We start from the raw sequence: 19026 nt of genomic DNA, 5'->3' as shown, positions 1-19026 counted from the left end.
CAAAGTGCATTACTGAATAGCCACTTCCAAGACAGACAACTTGCGAGAAGCACATTTTTAAGGTACTTGAAATACAGTTCAATCAAATCATTTTGGTGATAGACAGTGATCATAAATGGCTGATACCCCTAATTAAACCTTTGAAAGCTATGAGCAATACAGTAACCCAACTAAGAATAATTTGAGCTCAACATTTAAGACCATTACTTAGCTAGGTCAATGTTTATGTGCTCCATTTACATTTACTCAGACCAAAGTTCTTCCCCAGTAGAATCAGGGAATGACTTGCAGCACCAGAAGGGACTGTATTAGTGCTCATGGAAGTAACTAGGGCTTAAGAGAGGGCACAAACAAAGAAAAAACCTCTACAGAGACCATTACCCTTCCCCCTGCCAAAAAAATTACATTATAACTTTCATGCTACAAAGAAGCTTCACTGCAGCATTTGTTAAAGTAGGTACAAAAAGAAGGAAAAAAAAAAAAAAAAAAAAAAAAAAACACAAAAACCAACTAACAAAAAATAAATAACCCCAGCTCAGGATGGGGAGGGAGGAGTTTATTCATATCAACTTTTTTTCTTTATACATCTGTCCCTGGCCAACAGTTTAACGCTTCTTATTTTAATAATATACTAATACAACTGCCTACACCATCCCAGTGGTCCTACATACTGCTTTGTGACTTTAACTGTATCCCAATCTCTCCAGCTTGAAGAGAAAGCAAGCAGTTCCCCCCTCCTTCCCACAGGAACCCATGGATACGTCTCTACTTTTGTAGGCACAAGAGATCTGGCAGACAGGATTTAGCTCTTAAGGCTGGAATGTGGCACCAACAAATCATTCCTCTCAAAACAGGAGCACACCCTGCTTACAGACCCAGCTGGCAAACTTTTGTAGCACACTGCTGTAGATTTACCAAGATCAACAGCACATGAGAACTTGTGCGCAGTGCATTTTGCCTTTCATGCTTTGTTCTTCCTTCTTTCACCACCAGGAATACATAGGAGCAGTTCAGCTGGATCAAACCATCCATCCATGTGCTCTCTGCAAGAGGACACAACAGCAGAGGCCCACAGCAACAATGCAAACTGAATCAGCATCAACAGTGGCTTGACCTTAGGAAACATAGCCAAAGTAGGACTCTTGTTTTATTATCAGCCCTCTTTTGTGAGATCTGCATTCAGGAGACAGATACGACATCCATCAAGAAAAGCTCCAGTGATAAAAACAAACCAAAAAATTAATTAATGTAAGACTGTTGATATTGCTCTGCTTCAAAAATTAAGGTTTAGCTGTAAAAAGGAATTAAAATCTTCATTTTGACCATGTATCTCGAAGATTACCAAAGAGGAACTGCAAAACCTCACTTTGCAAATGTACCTAGGTATGTGTATGTACATCTATAAAATATTTTAAAACTGACCTTTTCCAAAAATAGATAAACAAACTCACTTGTTTTGTTACACAGGTATTGAAATACATTGTTCAGGATAATTTAGAACACGCAGGGTAATTCATTATGCATTTTCATAGCCACATTTCCCAAGTGGTCTGTTTCAGAAGTCTGCATTTCTGTTCTGAGCAGACATAATACTCCATGTAGTCAGGAAATAAAATACAACTCCAATTTACAGAATGCACATACAACCCCCTCTCATTCAACCTCCCAGTGCTGCAAGTTAATAAGAACTAATACTGCAGGGAGTAAAAAAACAGATAAGACCAATGTTGTAGACTCACAAAATTAGGAGATTAAGTCTACCAGGGACAGCAACCCTGAAAGGTATAAGAAATGAAACCAGAAAAACAGTATTTGTTAAGGCCATCTCTGTACACTGTATGCAGAGTTGAACGACAATCACTCTACTTCAGGCAAGCATCAGGTCTACCCCATAGGTCTCCCACTGCCACCCATACACAGCACCAAGCAGCCTCAGTTAAAAGTGAGTAAATAGGAAGGGCTTCTTGATGTGGTTTACCAGCAGGAACAACTAACAGTAGCACTTGGTAAGTTCTAAATACATTGTTTTACTTCTCTTTCAGACTGATTCTGCTTTTAAACCAGAAGTAAGTTGAGCCCACAGTGGGCAGGACAGCAATTGCAGCCTTCTTGAAGGACAACCAGGATACAAAAAAAATTCCAGTTCTTTCTAAATAACAGTAACTGAAGATATCAGGCAATCTATCAAACTCTTCAACTTTAGTTGAACTGCGCAAGTGGTCCTGTAGATGCATTTGAAGTAAGTTCTTTGGGCAGAGTCTCTATGCAGCAATAGTGTATCATCAGAAATTGCCGGAGTGATGAAACACTACCAGTTCTAAATCAAGCACATCAACCTAACAGCCTAGGAAAAATGCACCAAATATAAATGAGTCCTGTCTCATTTTGTCATCCTACAATTTTTAGCTGGCCTTCCAGTCTAAATATACACAGATGAGAGCACAATTAATAATAATTCACAAACAGGACACTTGCCAGGTTTAAAATAGGAAGCATACTGTTGGTGGGTTCCCCCTTAGTTGTATTTTCTATGCTCTCCTTCACACAGGAACAGCTGCTTTCCAGAGTTTTTTCCCCTACTATCTTAGCAGAGGGTATTGCTCAAGCACTACAGGAATGACTCTAGTTCAGCTCAGTGGTTTTGGTGTCACCACACATTCCCCCTTTTCCTGTGAATTTTACCTGTGCTTATCCAATTCCTGTTTTACACAACAATCCTCACATGTAAACGACAGCCCCTCCTAATCAAAGCTACACTCAGAACCTCGCAGGAAGGTGTGACACTTAGATTTATTTCAGTAAGACCACAACTGTAACGGAAGAGGTTAGGGATACTTAAGACGTGTTTCTGGCCCACTAATCCTCTAATTAACTGCTCAGCTTACCTTACTAAATACATCTGACCAATCTGCTTCTAGAACACTTACAATAAACACAGCAGCTCTACAAACCTTGTTTGGACAAGTATGTCCAAAAGATATCAAAAGACTTCAGTCAGGCTCTACAGAAGTTTCACTGTACTTTTAATTTTCCAAAACTGTATGTGGAGGGCACTAAAGATGCGTATGTGTGCTACTTAAACACCACAAAACCCAAGCCCTTTCAGGAAAAAAAAGCAGTTGTAAACACGCTAATGTTTTGATTCTTGCACTATTGAAATCTAATGTTTATAAGTAGTTTTATCTCAGTTCTAGCAGGCCTTACTCCAGCCAGGGTCACACTGAGCACCACAACATGCAAGAGAAGCCATGTCCCATCCCAGAAAAACTAAACAAGTCTTTGGACAGTGAACCAAGTGCTTGTGTTAATCGCAATAGAAAATTAAACTGTGAGAAAAAGTCAGAAAGAAAAGAAAACATAATACCAACAAGAGACTGGTCACGATTGTGAATGGCTATCAACCATGGCACACCACAGCAATTCAGCAAAAAAACTGGGTTAGAACAAGCACAAAAGAAAGGGATGGCTTGATTCCTAGCAAAGTATGACTAAGGTACAGGTGAGTATTTGATTAAAATTAGAAGCCCATTTGAATTCAGCCTGAGTACTCTGCAAGCCAGAAAATTCACCACCATGCATAAACTTAGCAAATACTGTCACCAGTCCAACACAAGATATCAAATTGCATATCTATTATTATAGTAACTATTTTACAGAGTTGCATTTTATCAATGCCTCACAGTACTAAATTTCATTCAAAAAAAATCCGTATGTCCATTCACTTAAAAGTAATTAGGTGAATTCCGGAAATTACAAGTAAAAAAAGCAGAAGTACTATAATGTTTACAACTAGTCACCTCATATCTTTGCCTAGTCTTCTAGGCCATATGCGTGCTTGATAGAGTTTTGTGCCCAGAGCTGAAAGCAGCACCACAACGAAAACCAAAAATCGAGCACTGTACTACAGAGACCTTGACAAAACAAAAGGCCACTGCAATCTGATGCACTCTTAACACATCTAAATCAAACTCTTTCTTATGCTTACGCGGCGGAATAGAAAATTTAGTTGTCATATATAAAATAATTCAGGAACCTTTAGAGTTTTACACCTTAGGAAAACTCCACCCCATAGATTTTAGTTTTCAGAAGACTTTTTAGGTAGTAATCCCTGTTACATGCTGCATTGCAGTTACATGGCAGGGGTAATGACAACCCATACAGCAGCTAAGCAATACTAGAATTCACTGTACAATACTAATACTAGAACACCAATATTAGAATTCATTGTACAAATCCTCACAAATGGAGTTTTTTAGCTGTGCCACTGAGGTCTGAAGAGAATGTTATCTCCATGAACACTTTACCACAGTTACACAGCTCATTAAGTTCACCTTCCTTTTTTTGTCAAAAAGGTACAATTAATTGGCTATTACAAGGTTCTCGACCAGAAATATGCCTGCTATACTTGCACAGAATCAAGCAAAGCCACAGTTGATAACCTTCAAATTTAGAAAGGCTGACTCAAAATAATGCCTAAGAAAAAATAACCCAATCCAAAACACTCAACCACTCTCAAAGTCTGGCAGTATACTGTCACAACTGTAAGAGCACATTTTCTTTCTGAATTAAGCTGGGTACTATGATTAAGCAATTCTAACAACACAGCAAATATCTTCCCTAATACACAAATCTCTACTCAGACTACTACTTCTATCACCGGATCTTTCAAAAATTTCTTCCACAACTACTGAGTCTAAGGTAGCACACAATTCTGAGCTACAGCTGCTAAATATCACTCGCATCAAATCACATTCGAGCCATTACTATGTTACACAGCTGCTGTTTACATACACGTTGCATTTTCTTCCCTTGACGAGCTTCTTCCATGCTGATGTACAGAAGCAGAGAATGCCCTTGTACGAAACCCTGTAATGAACCTCCCCAGAGATCAGAGCCTGCGCATACATGACTGCTTTAGCTCGCTGTGCCTGACACAGATGTACTCCGGGAAATTGCTCCCCAGCCAATCACTCCAGTCGCTCATCTCCCAGGCCACTGATTACGGCTACGGCAGGGTCGCACAGCAGCAGAACAGGCGAGACGGCATGCCTTCAATTCCAGCTCAGGGAATACCAAAAAAGGAACTGAAACAGAGTTCCACACTTCAAATTTTCTGCATCAACAGCTGCTAAGAACAGTTCCAAGGTAATATTTTCTCTCTGATCCAAGACTTCATTAGCACTACAAAACGCATTTGCACCTCAGGTTCCAGAACAGAAAAACTCAGAAGTCAAACATCTGCCAAGTGTACTCATAGCTGTATTATCAACCTCTCACCAAATACTCATTCCAATGCAGGTGTTTCTTGGTTTTCTTTTTTTTTGCATAAGCTATATATTCTTGTTCAACAAAGTAAACCAAAGCTCCTAAAAGAAAAATCCTCTTTTTTTTTCCCCTCCTGTTGAAAAGGTAAAAAAGCATTGAAGTTAGCTGCAATTAATCTCATGTATCCTCCCCAAGTAAGGTGTCTCTGTTTCAGGTACAACATGAGGAGTTGTATTTTTTCCTTCATTAAGCCAGCCTTTGAAAAATGCAACCTCTACTCCAGCAGATCAAATTCAGAGGTTCATCACTCTTTCCCTCTTCATCACTGACATAACCCTAATCTCCCTGTCCCATCACAAAATGTATGGGAAAACTGGTTCTTTAAGGAGTTATCTATAACTTAACCTTTAAGAACATGCCACTGCCTTGCTTGTTCCTCTTTCTTCTTTTATTCCTACGGCTTGTTTGACGAGAACTCTAGTGATGAAGCTGGACTGGTGCCACCCCAACCAACAACTTGGACAAAATAGAACAAGTAACATACTGTCCAGGAACTTGGTGCAAATACATTGAGCAACTATGAAGATGGTATTTATCACCTAGCTGTACAGAAATCAGAAGGCCACATTCAGTTCCTCTCACTGCCTCAGTCCAGAAAATTCTCTAACCATAGGCTAATGAAAGTATTCTCAGATAGTGCTGACAAGAGAGTTAAAAGTAGTCTGTTTCCACTCTGTAAATAGAAGTTCACTCTAACACACGTACGGCATCTTTTAACTTCCAAGCTATTGAAGGCTCCCTGCTGCCATACACAAATGGCTATAAACTAAATGATTCACACAGGACACACAAAGTTAAACATAAATATCAGATACCCTAACTCTTAGTGATCTCTTCTAAACTGGGCATCCTAAATGACACCTATTCTTTCCCTAACACAGAGCACAGATTCATGCAGATCTTCAGCTGCTCAGATGAATACTGAAACAGCTGTGCTGAACTGTGTCCTGGTGGCTCTCCCATACTTCAATGAACTGCTCCTTAGCATAAATCCACACTAGAAGTAATTCAATTGCTACAAGTAAAAAAGATGTTTGTTTAGGTTGGGAGTGGGTGTGTGAAGGGAAAAGAGGCTGTCTATTCCTTAGGGATAGAGTGAGGATATTCCTTAGGGAATCACACATTTGATTTTTTTTTTTCATTTTTATAAGTTTGGAAAAAAGCACTTGCTTGGTTTGAACACTTATAGAAAAAAAAAAAACACCTCTATGAAGCAGCTTATTGAAATTTCTTTATAGTCTGTAGTCAACCAATTCCTTGTTAACAGACACTCAGTCTTGGAACAAAACAAACAAACAAACAAACACCACACTCAGAAGCAATGCAAGCACGTTTTTTTCAAACAGATGGAAGTTTTTGTCTTTTAAGTCCCATACCAAAACACTTTGTGGATAAACGTCAGCTCTTCCCTTAGAGTAAATACCAGGAAAAAGCTCCCCATCAAATGGAGAGCAGCAGAGCAACTTTAAACTGCAATTGTCTCAACATGTTTAACTACAGAAGTATTCTAAAACAAACTGTAGGCAAATATATTCAAAATTATCACATCCTTGAACATGTTTAGTGACAACACTGTGAGAACTCAGAGCAGAACTATTTGTGCTGGAGCAATATTTTAACTGTATGTTTAATGCTGCAAAAAAAATCTCTATGAACTATATGAGGGCATTTTTTTAAATAAAAGAAACATAAGTACCTATCATGAAACATACACTTTTCCTTCAATCTCTCCTTCTTATTTTTCACTTTTATACCCTTTCAAGTTCCACTTATTAGAGCTTATCTCACTCTATAAAAGCACATTTTTGAAAGATGGGTCCAAAAGAGTATGTACCACTTATCTAGAAAAAAAAAAAAAATTTCATGTGAGTTCTTACATCTTTGAAAAACTTTTCATCTTTTCCCAAGTGATATGCAATTCTGATTCCAGTCCATGATGAAGTGGCAGTGAACCAGTGAACTGCCTTGCTGCAGGGTCTGGAGAGTGTCTAGCAGGCAGAGCTGTGCTTAATCTGCCATTCTGAAATGGCAGGACATTTAAAGTAGCTGCAGTAAGCAGGACTGAGCTCTCAGCAGGATTTACCACAGGAGCTCCAGCCCAGCTGCTATCGGACACTGATATGAGCACAAGGAAACTGAGTGCTTGTTTGCTTGCAGAGAGACCATACTGACATACCCACACATGCAGCCCTGTAAACTCTGAATCTATTGATACTTAAAATCCTGGCTTGGGGGATAGGCAGGTAAGGTGCTAAGAGTTGCATCCATAGTCCAAAACTAACCCTTCCTTATATGAGCAAATTAGATCAGGGAGTTGGAGCTGATGACCCCTATGTTTCCTTTCCAACCCAAATTAGTCTATGATACTGAGACTATCTTTTCTAACATTGCAGCCTCAAAAAACCAAACCAGTCCACTGCCACCCGTCTTCATGCAGCTGAAAGGACAGCATCTAACAAGCTCAAAGCATCTCCCTTTAGGAACGAATTTAAAAAAAAAGAAAAACAAACAAACAAAAAAAACACAAGCAAACAAACAAAAAAAAAAACCAAAAAAAAAACCACCCGCCACCAACAAGAAATAATAATGAGACAGCATGACAATAATTCTACATGAGGCTTTATTTTGGAGGGGTGAGGGTGGCCCAGGCCATGGGGGGAGTGAGGAGGAAGGCAAGGTGCTAGGGGATTAAGATGCTGCAGGAGGCAAGTTGTATGACATAGTCTATAGTTCATATGTCAAACACCTCTACAGAAGGTTTTGTTCAACTTCTTATCAAAGGGAAACCTACTAACTCATATTAAGAAAACTTCCTCGGAGTTTTTTATTACAAGAAAATTAAATACATGGTATTCCTCTAAAGAAACATTACTGCCTTAGCAAGGGAACACAGAAACCTTTGCCAGCAGTGGCTCATCATTTACTGAATTAAAAATAAAATCCAAAAGTCTTACTGCTTATAAGTATTTTTCAGTAAACAATTTCTATATAACACCTAGTTCCCAAGATATACATCTGCATAGCATGCTTCAGCTTGCCTCAGCATGTACACATGGAACTGGGTTTTTCCAAAAAAAGAAAGGACAAAAAGAATAGATGTACTCTGTACAGATAATCTCTGGTGTATTGCCCCAGTAGTGCAGTCTTGGGTTTCTCAGCACACTGCACGACAGCTGTCAGAAGCCACCAGGATTCTGAGAGGCAACATGAGGCAGATCCCTAGTTAAAGCCCTCCTGACATTACACAATTGCACATGATTTGGACAGCTGAGTACTTATTCTCTGGAGATCCCACTGAAATTTATAACCTGAATCCTCATTAACAGCAAGATTACTATGTTCTCTAGTGTACTATGTACTACTCGATTAATCACACCACATTCTGATCTGAATACACTGATGATGTAGAAAAACAAAAGACGTGTGTAAAGTTTTCCAGGACATGTTCCAGGACTCAAAACCGTCCCTCAGTATAGATGGATTAAAGTCACCATGTTCCAACAGAACCCCACCAAGATCTTACAGCAGCATGTACAAGTAAGTGGTCAGCATGCAAACGGTCACTGAGCTAGGCAAGGGAGGGTTGGGTGATTTGATTTGTTGGGGTTTTCAGGAGGTTGGGTTTTTTAACTTCCAGGAGGTTTGTTTTGGGTTTTGGTTTGGTTTGGTTTTGTTCTGGTTTTTTTTTTCTTTTTTTTTTTTTTTTTTTGGGGGGGGGGAAATGGTAGGGAGACACAGAAGAATTCAAAGCTGCTCACTTCAGAAGACTAACATACTGCCTTCAGCTAAATTCATCTCCAGGCATTTTGCCAGCATTTTTGAGAGATATTCTAGGGGTTTTTTATCCTAAAATAGTCTTAGATCACTGTGCAAGTTCACAAGAACTACAGATGATCAGGGCTGTTTCAACACAACTAAGACCACCTAAGCAAAGCCATATGTTTAACTGCTCTACAACCACTTATATAAATATTCTAAATTATGGAGTGGTTTGGGCTGGAAGAGGACCTTGAAGATGATCAAGTTCCAATCTCCCTGTTGTGAGCAGGAACACCTTTCTCAGAGTTGCTCAGAGCTCCAACCTGGCCTTGAAAACTTCCAGGGATGGGGCATCCACAACTTCTCTGGGAATTCTGTTCCAGTGCCTCACCACTCTCACAGTAAAGAGTCTTCCTGCACATCTAATTTAAACTTACTCTCTTTCCATTTGATTCCTTGCCCTGCTACTACATCCTGTCATACATAGTCTTGTCTCATCTTTCCTGTAGGCTCCTTTCAGGTACTAGAAGGGCACAGTAAGACCACTCCAAAGTCTTCCTTTTTCCAGGCTGAACAATTCCGAAGTCTCTTAGCCTTTCCTCAGATGTGTGCTCCATCCCTCTGATCAATTTGGTGGTTCTCCTCTGGATTCACTCCAACAGGTCAATGTCCAAATATTAAACACTTATCCTCTAGATTAATTCCCTAGAATAGATGGCACTGTTGTGAACAGCTGATGAGTCCAGCTACAAAGCAGCATAATAAGAGACAGATAATTTTATCTTGTTTTCATTGACATTAAATAATTTTATCTTGTTTTTGTTGACATTATTTTAAATGCTTGCACAAGAAGGTCTTTCCCTGACCGCAGATCCTCAGAAGGGAAATAGCAAAAGAAGAAAACAAAAAATAAATTTAAAAAAGTCAAACCATCCAATTATTGAGTTAGGACAAATTGCTCAAGTACAACCAAACCAAACTACATCCAACAGAACAGCTCCTTGACAAGACCATCAACTATCAGCAAGCTAATAAATAAAAGAATTCTTTCCATGAATGGTGCAATTTTTGAATGATTATTCATCTATAAGTCATCCCACAGAAAAGCGAAAGACTGAATCTCACCAATTTGCATGAATTCCAGGCTTAATTCTCCACCTTCAGCTTTCCCTGTGTCTCAAATTCTATATTCATACAACAGCATCCCAGTTAAATCAAGTATCTGTATAACTTACTGACAACACACATTCACAGTGAACAAAAATTACTACCTACAAATCAAAACTCAGTACGTTATAGCGGGAGGGTAGGGCAATGTTTCCAATATCTATAGGTAACTGATACAGGAGGAGGAATCAGCACTCTGCTGGCCCACAACATTTCTTTTTAATAAGAAGGCAGGCAGAATGGAAACACAGTCTGCTCATGCAATCTGAACTACGGTGGCATTTAATCATAAATTTTTAGCTAAGTGCTGTAACATACATGATTCAGGTGCTGTCATCTGCAGATTATTTTAATAAAATTATTTTTAAAAATGCAAAAATCCAAATACAAGACAAAACCCAACAAAATAAAAAGTCCACAAGTCACATCTCCAAAGATATGCTGAAGAACTTTAAGGTATTTGAAATCCTTGCAGCATGAATGCCAGTCAGATTATTACCACATGCTGGATATCAACCAGCCAGTCTACTAGCAAGCTTCTACCACAACAAATTCACAGCTACCAAAAAAAGTAAGTTTTAGCAATCCATATATATTTTATTAATAAAGCAGACAATACCAGAAAGCTGCAATTCCTGTTTTGTGCTAGTGCTGGCTAAAATGCGAACCTGCAACATACCAGATCAGGAAAGTGATCCAGCAGTAAAACTGCACCAATGGTATTTTGCCACTTCAGTTTGGATGCCACTCAGTACCAGTGAGGCACAGGCAGGGGAGACTGCTGAGCCCAGGGGAGGTAGAGCAGGATCATGGAGCAACTCTAGCAAAGTCTGACTCAGACTGTAGTGGAACCACACACTTCCACTGCTGTAGCTTCAATCTCAGCTTAGAGAAATGGTGAGGTGCCACTCAAATCCCTTTCCACTCTTCTCATAATATTTTGACAAGGCAACATCTTTGCCTTACACTGGATCTGATGCTTTCCCACTTCTGACCCCTTTGCCTTTCCTCACTCTCACAAGAACCAGGCTCTTTCCCTGCCCTTGCCCACACTGACAAGATGCTTTCCAGACTAAGGGACACCCAGAAGCTGAGGGGGCACATCAGCCACAGCCACATGCACACACACAGGAAACATGCCAGAGGACATGGTAATGCTGGTGGTGTGCAATATCACAGGATGAACTTCGACAAGCATCGCTCTGGTTACCTCTGAAAAGTAGGCATGACACACTGTCACTTAAAAAGAAATCAAAAATTCTGTGCTACTGTCAATTTGGAAACTGTAGACACACCTATAGGTGAATAGAAAAGGTTCAATTACATGAAAAATGAGGCCAGACTGGCCACAGTCACTGGCATTATACACTCAGGCTACTACAAAGTGCTGGGCCAGGGAAAGCTGTCCAAGCAACTCTCAATTGTGAAAGTAAAGTTCTTCACTAGATGTGTAGAGGGGAAAAAAATCAACATTGGTGGTGCCTACGTGTTTGTGGAATAGAAGTTTTTGGTTTATTCAATTTTTTCTAACAATGACAATGTGTAAAATGAGCCAAAAAAAAAAAAAAATCACCAGCATTGGTGGTTCAGTGGTAGAATTCTCACCTGCCATGCACAAGGCCAGAGTTCAATTCCCAGACAACGCAGTCTGTACTTTTAGGGAGGTGATTCCATGACTCCACTCCAGTGAGACCCCACTTGGTCTGGTTTTACAGTGAGACAGACCCCAGCACAGGAAGGACATGGACTTGCTGGAGGGAGTCCAGAGGAGAGCCAACAAGATAATTAGAGGGATAGAGCACTCTTCCCTGGAGGAAAGGCTGAGAGAAAGTCTCTTGCACTTCAAATGGAAAGAGAATAGACTCATATCGGATATCAGGAAGAAATGTGGTGAGGCACTGGAACAAGTTGCCCAGAGAAGCTGTGGCTGACCACCCCTGAGAGTGTTTAAGGCCAGGTTGGATGGAGCTCTAAGCAACCTGGTCTAGTGGAAGGTGTCCCCTTTCCCATGCTAGGCGTGCTGGAACTAGAGGACTGTGCCTTCCAACCCAGATCATTTTCTGATTCAATTATTCTGATTATAGAATGAACATGTAACTCAGTTAGCATTCATTTCAGAAAGCTAAAACTGACAAGTCACTTCTGAGCTTGTAGGGTGGTTTTGAGTTTTTCAATGGCTTCAGAAGTTGAATCAGCTTATGGATGACATATTTTAAGACACATACTTTCTTGCCAAAATTTCTTCCATTTTCCCCTTGCATTTCTAAAGCACAAGCCTTAGCAGTCTAAAAAGCCTGAAATAAAGACATTGCTAGACAAAAACTGTCAAACTTGAAATTTCTAGGAGTCATTCCAAGGTCCTTCAGAAGGGACATTTAAAAGGAGATCCACTTCTGTTTCTTATTTTTCTTGCCTAATATCTTGTAAATCTATGCAAATGAGCTCTTTTAGTTTCGGTTTTAAAAAAGCAAGCAGCTGATTTTCTGATGTATGTCCAACTAGCAGGTTTTGAGAGAAATCAGTTTAAAAGTAAGGTGTTGATTCTGACACAGCTGAGTCATGCATGACACTGTACATGGTGCTTCATTTACAGGAAAGATCAGCTGACGAAATGCAAAGGGAAACCAAGATAGAGATCTAAAATTAGCAAAAAAAAAAAAAAAAAAAAAAAAAAAAAAAAAAAAAAAAAAAGCCTACCTCCCTTGTAGCCATTTCATTCTTTGTCTCGAGGACACCTACTGGTTTTAGTATTTTGTTAGTTTTTGTTTTGTGAATAACCATGTAAAAGACAATCTACAACACAGTACTTTCAAGAAAGACACACATTTGTCTTGCTAAGAGAAAAAAATGCTGTGGGACTCTTACTGTAAATTTATGACTTGAGGGGCTACTTAGTAAGAAAAGTTGACAGCATCCAACACATGGCAGGCAGATCAGCTGCTCTTCATTTGCTTAACACTTAAGAATTCTCTACTTCAGAGAGCGTTAGCATGGTTTGTATGGGAGTTCTAACTAGCCAAGAACTATTAAAAAGGGTGCTCTCTGAAAAGACCTTTTTCATTATTTTAAAATGAACAACAGAAGTTACCCTCTTTCTAATAAAGCCACAGAGAACATTTTCATGCATCTTAATCTGTACACTACCATCCAGTAGCACAAATGCATGTTCAAGGAAAGACCATTTATTTGAGACAGTAATTTTAAGTGAAACTGGAGCATATACAACAAAGAACTTAGACAGGCTTTTGGCTTTCACACTCACTTCTGGAAGACAGAAGTCTAGCCTTGCATGAAGTCTGCGCATAAAAATTCTGCTACCGCGGTTTTCTTGTCAGGCAAATTTGAACATGCAGAGTAAACTTACACCAGCCATGCTCCTTGCGATGCAATCATAGCAATTCTGACCAGCCCTAGAACTCTAAAGCTGGCATCAATAAATCAAAGTCGTTGCCCTAGACACAAAGTCTCCTCCTGCACTCTCTGCCTGAACTTGAAACAGCTTTAAGATGTCCTTACAAACGTAATTGATAACATTAACAGATAAAAAAAAATAAAATACCATGCCAAATCCACACTAAACCAAACATTAAGACAAATATATAAAACACATCATCCAGACTGGAGATCTAAACAAAAGACCTTCCAGCAATATGAATCAAATATGCTACACCCAGTGGCTACAGGAACTTAATCTTAACATTTTTAATTCAGGATTTCACAGCTAGCAGGGAATTTTAAAATGCTGAAAAGAATGCAAGAGTTATTCTAGTCAATAGCAATTGTATCTGGAAACCAAATGAATCTTCTACACATATTGGATAAGGAGAAAAGAGAAAGTAAAGAAAATTGCATTATGTTTCTCATTATTTAGAAACCAAGCCTCCAGAACAAGTATTTCTTTCCAATACTATGAAATTAGTAGAGAAGCCACCTACACAGAATCCAAAACTTCCTTTTACTGTGGCATATAAAATACGAACAACAGAGCTTACAGCCCTGGGGATGTGTTATGATATCAAATAATTTTCTGCAATCAGATACCTTAATTGCATATGCATTTATACAACTGGAAATGTATCAACTGGGTTTTTCTGGGAGGGAAAAACATCTTTACATGGTGGCTTTTGGCAATCGAAAGCACACAGCTTTCATCATTCCATAATTCCAAAAGACTGTTCCACCTCAAACTGATACAGAAGAGAATTTGAAAAAAAATAAATATGAGACACAAGAGGAACAGTTAAGAGCAGCTTTATTGAAACTTTCTCACCTACTCTCAAAAGTAACATGTAAAGAAATAGTTAAATAATATACTGAAAAATTTGAGCATGTGCTCTAGGAAATGCCCATGTTTCTAATTATAAAGTTCCTTTTTCCAGTGTTACTTCACCTAAGTCTGGGCACACACAAAGAAATCAACCTATCAACCAGATCATTTGAATTTATTCTCACATTTCTTCACAGGACTGACTCTACAGAAGAAAATAAACTGCCTGTAAACCAGGTTGAAAAAGTATCACCAACAGCAAGTTGGAAAAATTTCCCCTGTACAAAACAAACAGAATCAAAATGGCTTCTACTACACTCTAACCATAACCAAATGAGATAGTATCTGAATGACAATAAGACATTCAACTTTGGCAGAAAATGGTACCTTTTTATTGACATTTGAATGCACTTTGATATTTGGGGCAGCACAACATCATAGCTTTTGGTTATCTTAACATCAATTTCAGCGTTTCTGTCTGAGAGGTACCTCATTTAAATACAAGTAACAATTTCATATCTGATTTTAACAATCTTTTACAGACTCAAAAACCTGAGGTTTCCAAAAGGACCTGTCTTTTCAATTTAAAACACTTTCATCATATCAAAATCAACACTAGCAGAAGCATTGTTGTGGGGGGTTTTGGTGGGTTTTTTTAAAGCATGTAAAGGAAAATTATTCAAGCGCAATGAGGCAAATAAATGGCTCTTTTATAATATTTATAACCAGGCCAACTGTCTACTAAAAGCTATTTATGATGTCTGAGGTCCCTGAGCATTGACAGGAACTCAAAGAAAGGGTAAGATGCCCTTTTCTTTCTGGGACAGAACAACTGCCAAAAGGAAGCTCTCCCACTAAAGGAAAACTGACCTGTAGTTCACTTTAGAATTACAAGATCCATACCAGGACACTAGGGGGAACCTGAAAGCAGCATGCTTCAAAAATCTCTTGCGCACTCTGATCCTGCCAATAACCCCAAATTTTCATTCATGAACAAGTGATTTAGATATACAAGGGAGGAGAACTTTTTGCCAACAACTGAGGTCATAATGCCTAAGTATTTGAAATGTAGTAATACGTTGGGAAAAAAACATGGCATTCTGACAACCTCAGACAGGAAGATATTATACAGTAGTACAGAGAACATCCATCATTCTCTCCATTCATACAGTTCTTCCAGGTTTTTTTATTGAAGAAAATTAGGAAGCTGCATACTCAAATACCAAGAAAATTATGTTAGACAAAAAGCAGTAGAAAAAGCTGCAATACATCTTTACCCTTACTGTTTAGGAAATGAAACAAAGCAGCCCGAAGAAAGGTTTGCTCTACATATTTGAAGCTTGTTTCCACTTTTGACTCATTCCATAATGGATGTAACTTTTTGATTGTTTGTAACACACGATAAAATGTTATTAGCAACTTACACTTATAAACATGCCTGCCCTCCTAAACAGAATCACCCTGGGCACATTGCACAACAGGGAACTACACCACAATTCACTTTTGGAACCACTATGTCAGCAGGTTTCACTTCTACTCTGGGTATTAATTTGAAAATGGAAGATAACCCCCACATTTCTAAAAGTCCTTTTAGAAGCATTAGGAGACAAAGATAGGCATGCAGTTTTGAGAGATGTCATCAGCCACATTCACAGCCTAACACTTTATAAAGAGGATGGAGGAAGAGGGTGATGGAAGAGCATTCACTAAGGACTTCCTCAAATTACCCACTTTATTTTTCTTTAAATAATGATTTTCTTACCTTCATGTACTTTATTGATACTTTAAAGCAGTTCTACATTCCATAACTAAGCTTTCCCAAAAACTCCCATATTCTTTCAGTCAACCATTAACCATGTACTTCCCAGGTGTTGCAAACTAACTTGACTCTTTTTTACCAATGTTACCAAAAAACCTGTCAATGCGTATTAATAAAGCACAAACATTTACAGTTGGACTTGAAGATCTCAAAGGTCTTTTTCAGCCTAAATGAGTCTATGATTTCTATGATTCTAAAGGAGAGACATCAGTGCTTACACTGCTGAAATGGAAGATCCTTAATATTTTGTATTAATCCTGAAGCATCAACAGAACACAATTTTTCTAACGCTAACCTCTTCACCAAGATTTTATGAACAAACAGCAATAACGTCACAACACAAAAAACCCCCTCTGCTTAAGTTGCTTTTATTGGAAATTTATGAAACTGCAGAGGAAAAATTTAACTATTGTAAATTAGGAAGCCACTGAAGGGGCCATTCAAAAAAGGATATTACTAATACATTATCTAAGAAGGCATGAAGATAACTCACTCACACTACACTGTCTTGACAACCCGGCACCATTTCTTTGTAAAGTGATCAGGCCTTGAATTACAGGCATTCCCTATTACAACAACAGAGATACAATGAAAGTCACTAGTATTTAAAACCAGAAACCTCACTTAGCCCTCAGCTGCCAAGGAAGACAAATTGCTCAACCCTCAGCTTCTCTGTTGTGCTGTAGGTGTATGCTACAGCACTTCCTAGGATGAAAAGACAACTTTACTGCTCTTAGGTGAGGGTCTTAGGGTCTCTCATGTGGTCCATGACAGGACCACATCCAATTATCCAATTTAAACCAAGTAATTCTAGCTGTTTAAATACATCTAGTCTGTGAACAACTTTGCTATAAACCACTGTTCCCATTAGTAAGACTTCTGTCAAACTACCTGCTACAAGTAAGTAAGTTTAACACATTAACTTACATAATTAGTAGAGTTCACTTAAAGATCAGCTTCCTCATCACTAATCAACTGCACCAAGAGCTGTGCTTCTTTTACATGGGCTCATTTAGACTCTTGCTTCACTGCTAACCAACACTTTTCAGGCTTGGATTTTCTATGATTTGGATTGATATAGGATTACTGACCTTTTATCATATGGAATATAAAGCACATAACTTTTTTTGAAACTTTTTGTCCCCACTGGTGGTGTAAAATTAGGAGATCACTGCTCATGACTGTCTCAGAGCATGATCACTATGTATATCAAAGGAAAAACAGGATTATATTTATAGGTTCTTCAATTTCTGGTACTTCTAACAAAGCTGCCTTCTCAGAGCCTAGAGACTTTAGAAGCACTTTTTTCAGTAATATGAAATGCATATGGCAGAGAGAACCAACAAAATAATATAGTCACATACAGGGCATATTTACATTTCAGCTTTTATTACTATCTGCCTAGAATTAATACACTGGAAAGCTGCTGTGGGTCTCCGCCTGGAACACACTTCACTTGGAGCTTAGCAACTCATGCCATAGTTGAGAGATAGTAGCACAGTAATACAAGGAAGGGCAATGTTATACTACTTAAAATGAAGTCAGTTTTCAGTTATATGTGAAGCAGTATATGAAAGAGAAATAATGCTGAGTTGCAAATGCCTCCTTCTCACTTGAACTGAGAAGCACTGGTCTACACCCACCAAGAAAACTTCTCTCCATGCTGCAGTATAAGTCACTGTCAATCTTGCAGGTATGTGGGGTAAGCACATTTTTTAATAGAAAACATCCGGTGGGAATCCTTTGACATCACAGACTCACTGCTCACACAGAATAGGGCACTCCAGTGACAACCCAGTTCCTTCGACGCCATCTGTCGATGCAGAATCAATTAAGTTGGAAAAAGCCTCCAAGATTATAGAGATCAATCTTTGACCAACCATAAACAGATGAAGTTAATGATAGAAGTCAGGCAAACCTCACTCTAATAATGAAAAGCACTGGATACCAAATAATAAACCACTAAAAAGGGGGGGAGGGAGAACTACAGCCTTGGTAAAACACCTAAAATTTGTCTCTCCTGCTTGCTGTTACACATTAACTTTCCATGGAATTATCAAAAATTACCTTGACCACAGAACCTACAGAAGGACACCACCAAGCTTCGCTTTGCCCCATTTCACCTCTCACAATAAGCCACTTTCTTCATCATTACCTTATCTTAATGATTGCTATGTAAGCAAGAAGACATTGGAAGCAGTTCCCAGATTATTCTCTCTTTTCCATCTGATACTTGACTTCAGGAATACCACTGGGCTTGAAAATGTTTACTAAGGATCTGTTAGTGATGTGTTAGATTTGTACAAAAGTATTTTGTTGTAGAGCTCTACAGGGGACAAGTTCTCCAAATGAAGGTCATGTCCATTCTTTTCTATAACAATATATAACTTCTTTCATTTAAATTAAGTACAGCTTTAAGATAAATACATATACACACAAAAAAATCTGTTCACCACCAAAGAGCTATTGTTCAGCTTTCATTAAATTGTACAGTATATTGTATTCATTCATGGTACTCGGATTTTTTTTAGCAACCCTCAAGACAGGAAGGAATTTTTTTTCTGTCTTCACCCAAGAGCCTGTTTTATGCCATAGTACAACTGAAGCTAGAAACAGGTCCTCCATATCATAAAGTGATCATAATACATAAAACTGTTTACAGTCTTACTTACAATTGATTCTCTGAGCT

The 19026-nt window shown here is 38.6% G+C and overlaps 1 protein-coding gene across 3 annotated transcripts in view; it reads right to left on the bottom strand.

Moving 5' to 3' along the window:
- The window catches only part of SLC4A7 (solute carrier family 4 member 7), a 161226-nt gene that overhangs the window by 59213 nt on the left and 82987 nt on the right, over positions 1 to 19026 (bottom strand). The window contains exon 1 of one of the 3 annotated variants that reach the window (XM_066194213.1): positions 4792 to 4931. The exons of the other annotated variants lie outside the window; for them this stretch is intronic. Within the exon in view, the coding sequence (XP_066050310.1) occupies positions 4792 to 4827 (36 nt within the window). The 5' untranslated portion in view covers positions 4828 to 4931. Of the gene's footprint in view, positions 1 to 4791; positions 4932 to 19026 lie in introns of those variants that run through there. 3 annotated transcript variants of the gene reach the window in all.

Source organism: Chamaea fasciata, unplaced genomic scaffold (assembly GCF_029207755.1).
Source record: "Chamaea fasciata isolate MVZ Bird 193981 ecotype frontalis unplaced genomic scaffold, bChaFas1.0.hap1 SCAF_1, whole genome shotgun sequence".
Lineage (NCBI taxonomy): Eukaryota > Metazoa > Chordata > Aves > Passeriformes > Sylviidae > Chamaea > Chamaea fasciata.
The sequence above is the reverse complement of the archived record's forward strand: the minus strand, read 5'-3'. Positions and strand labels throughout refer to the sequence as shown.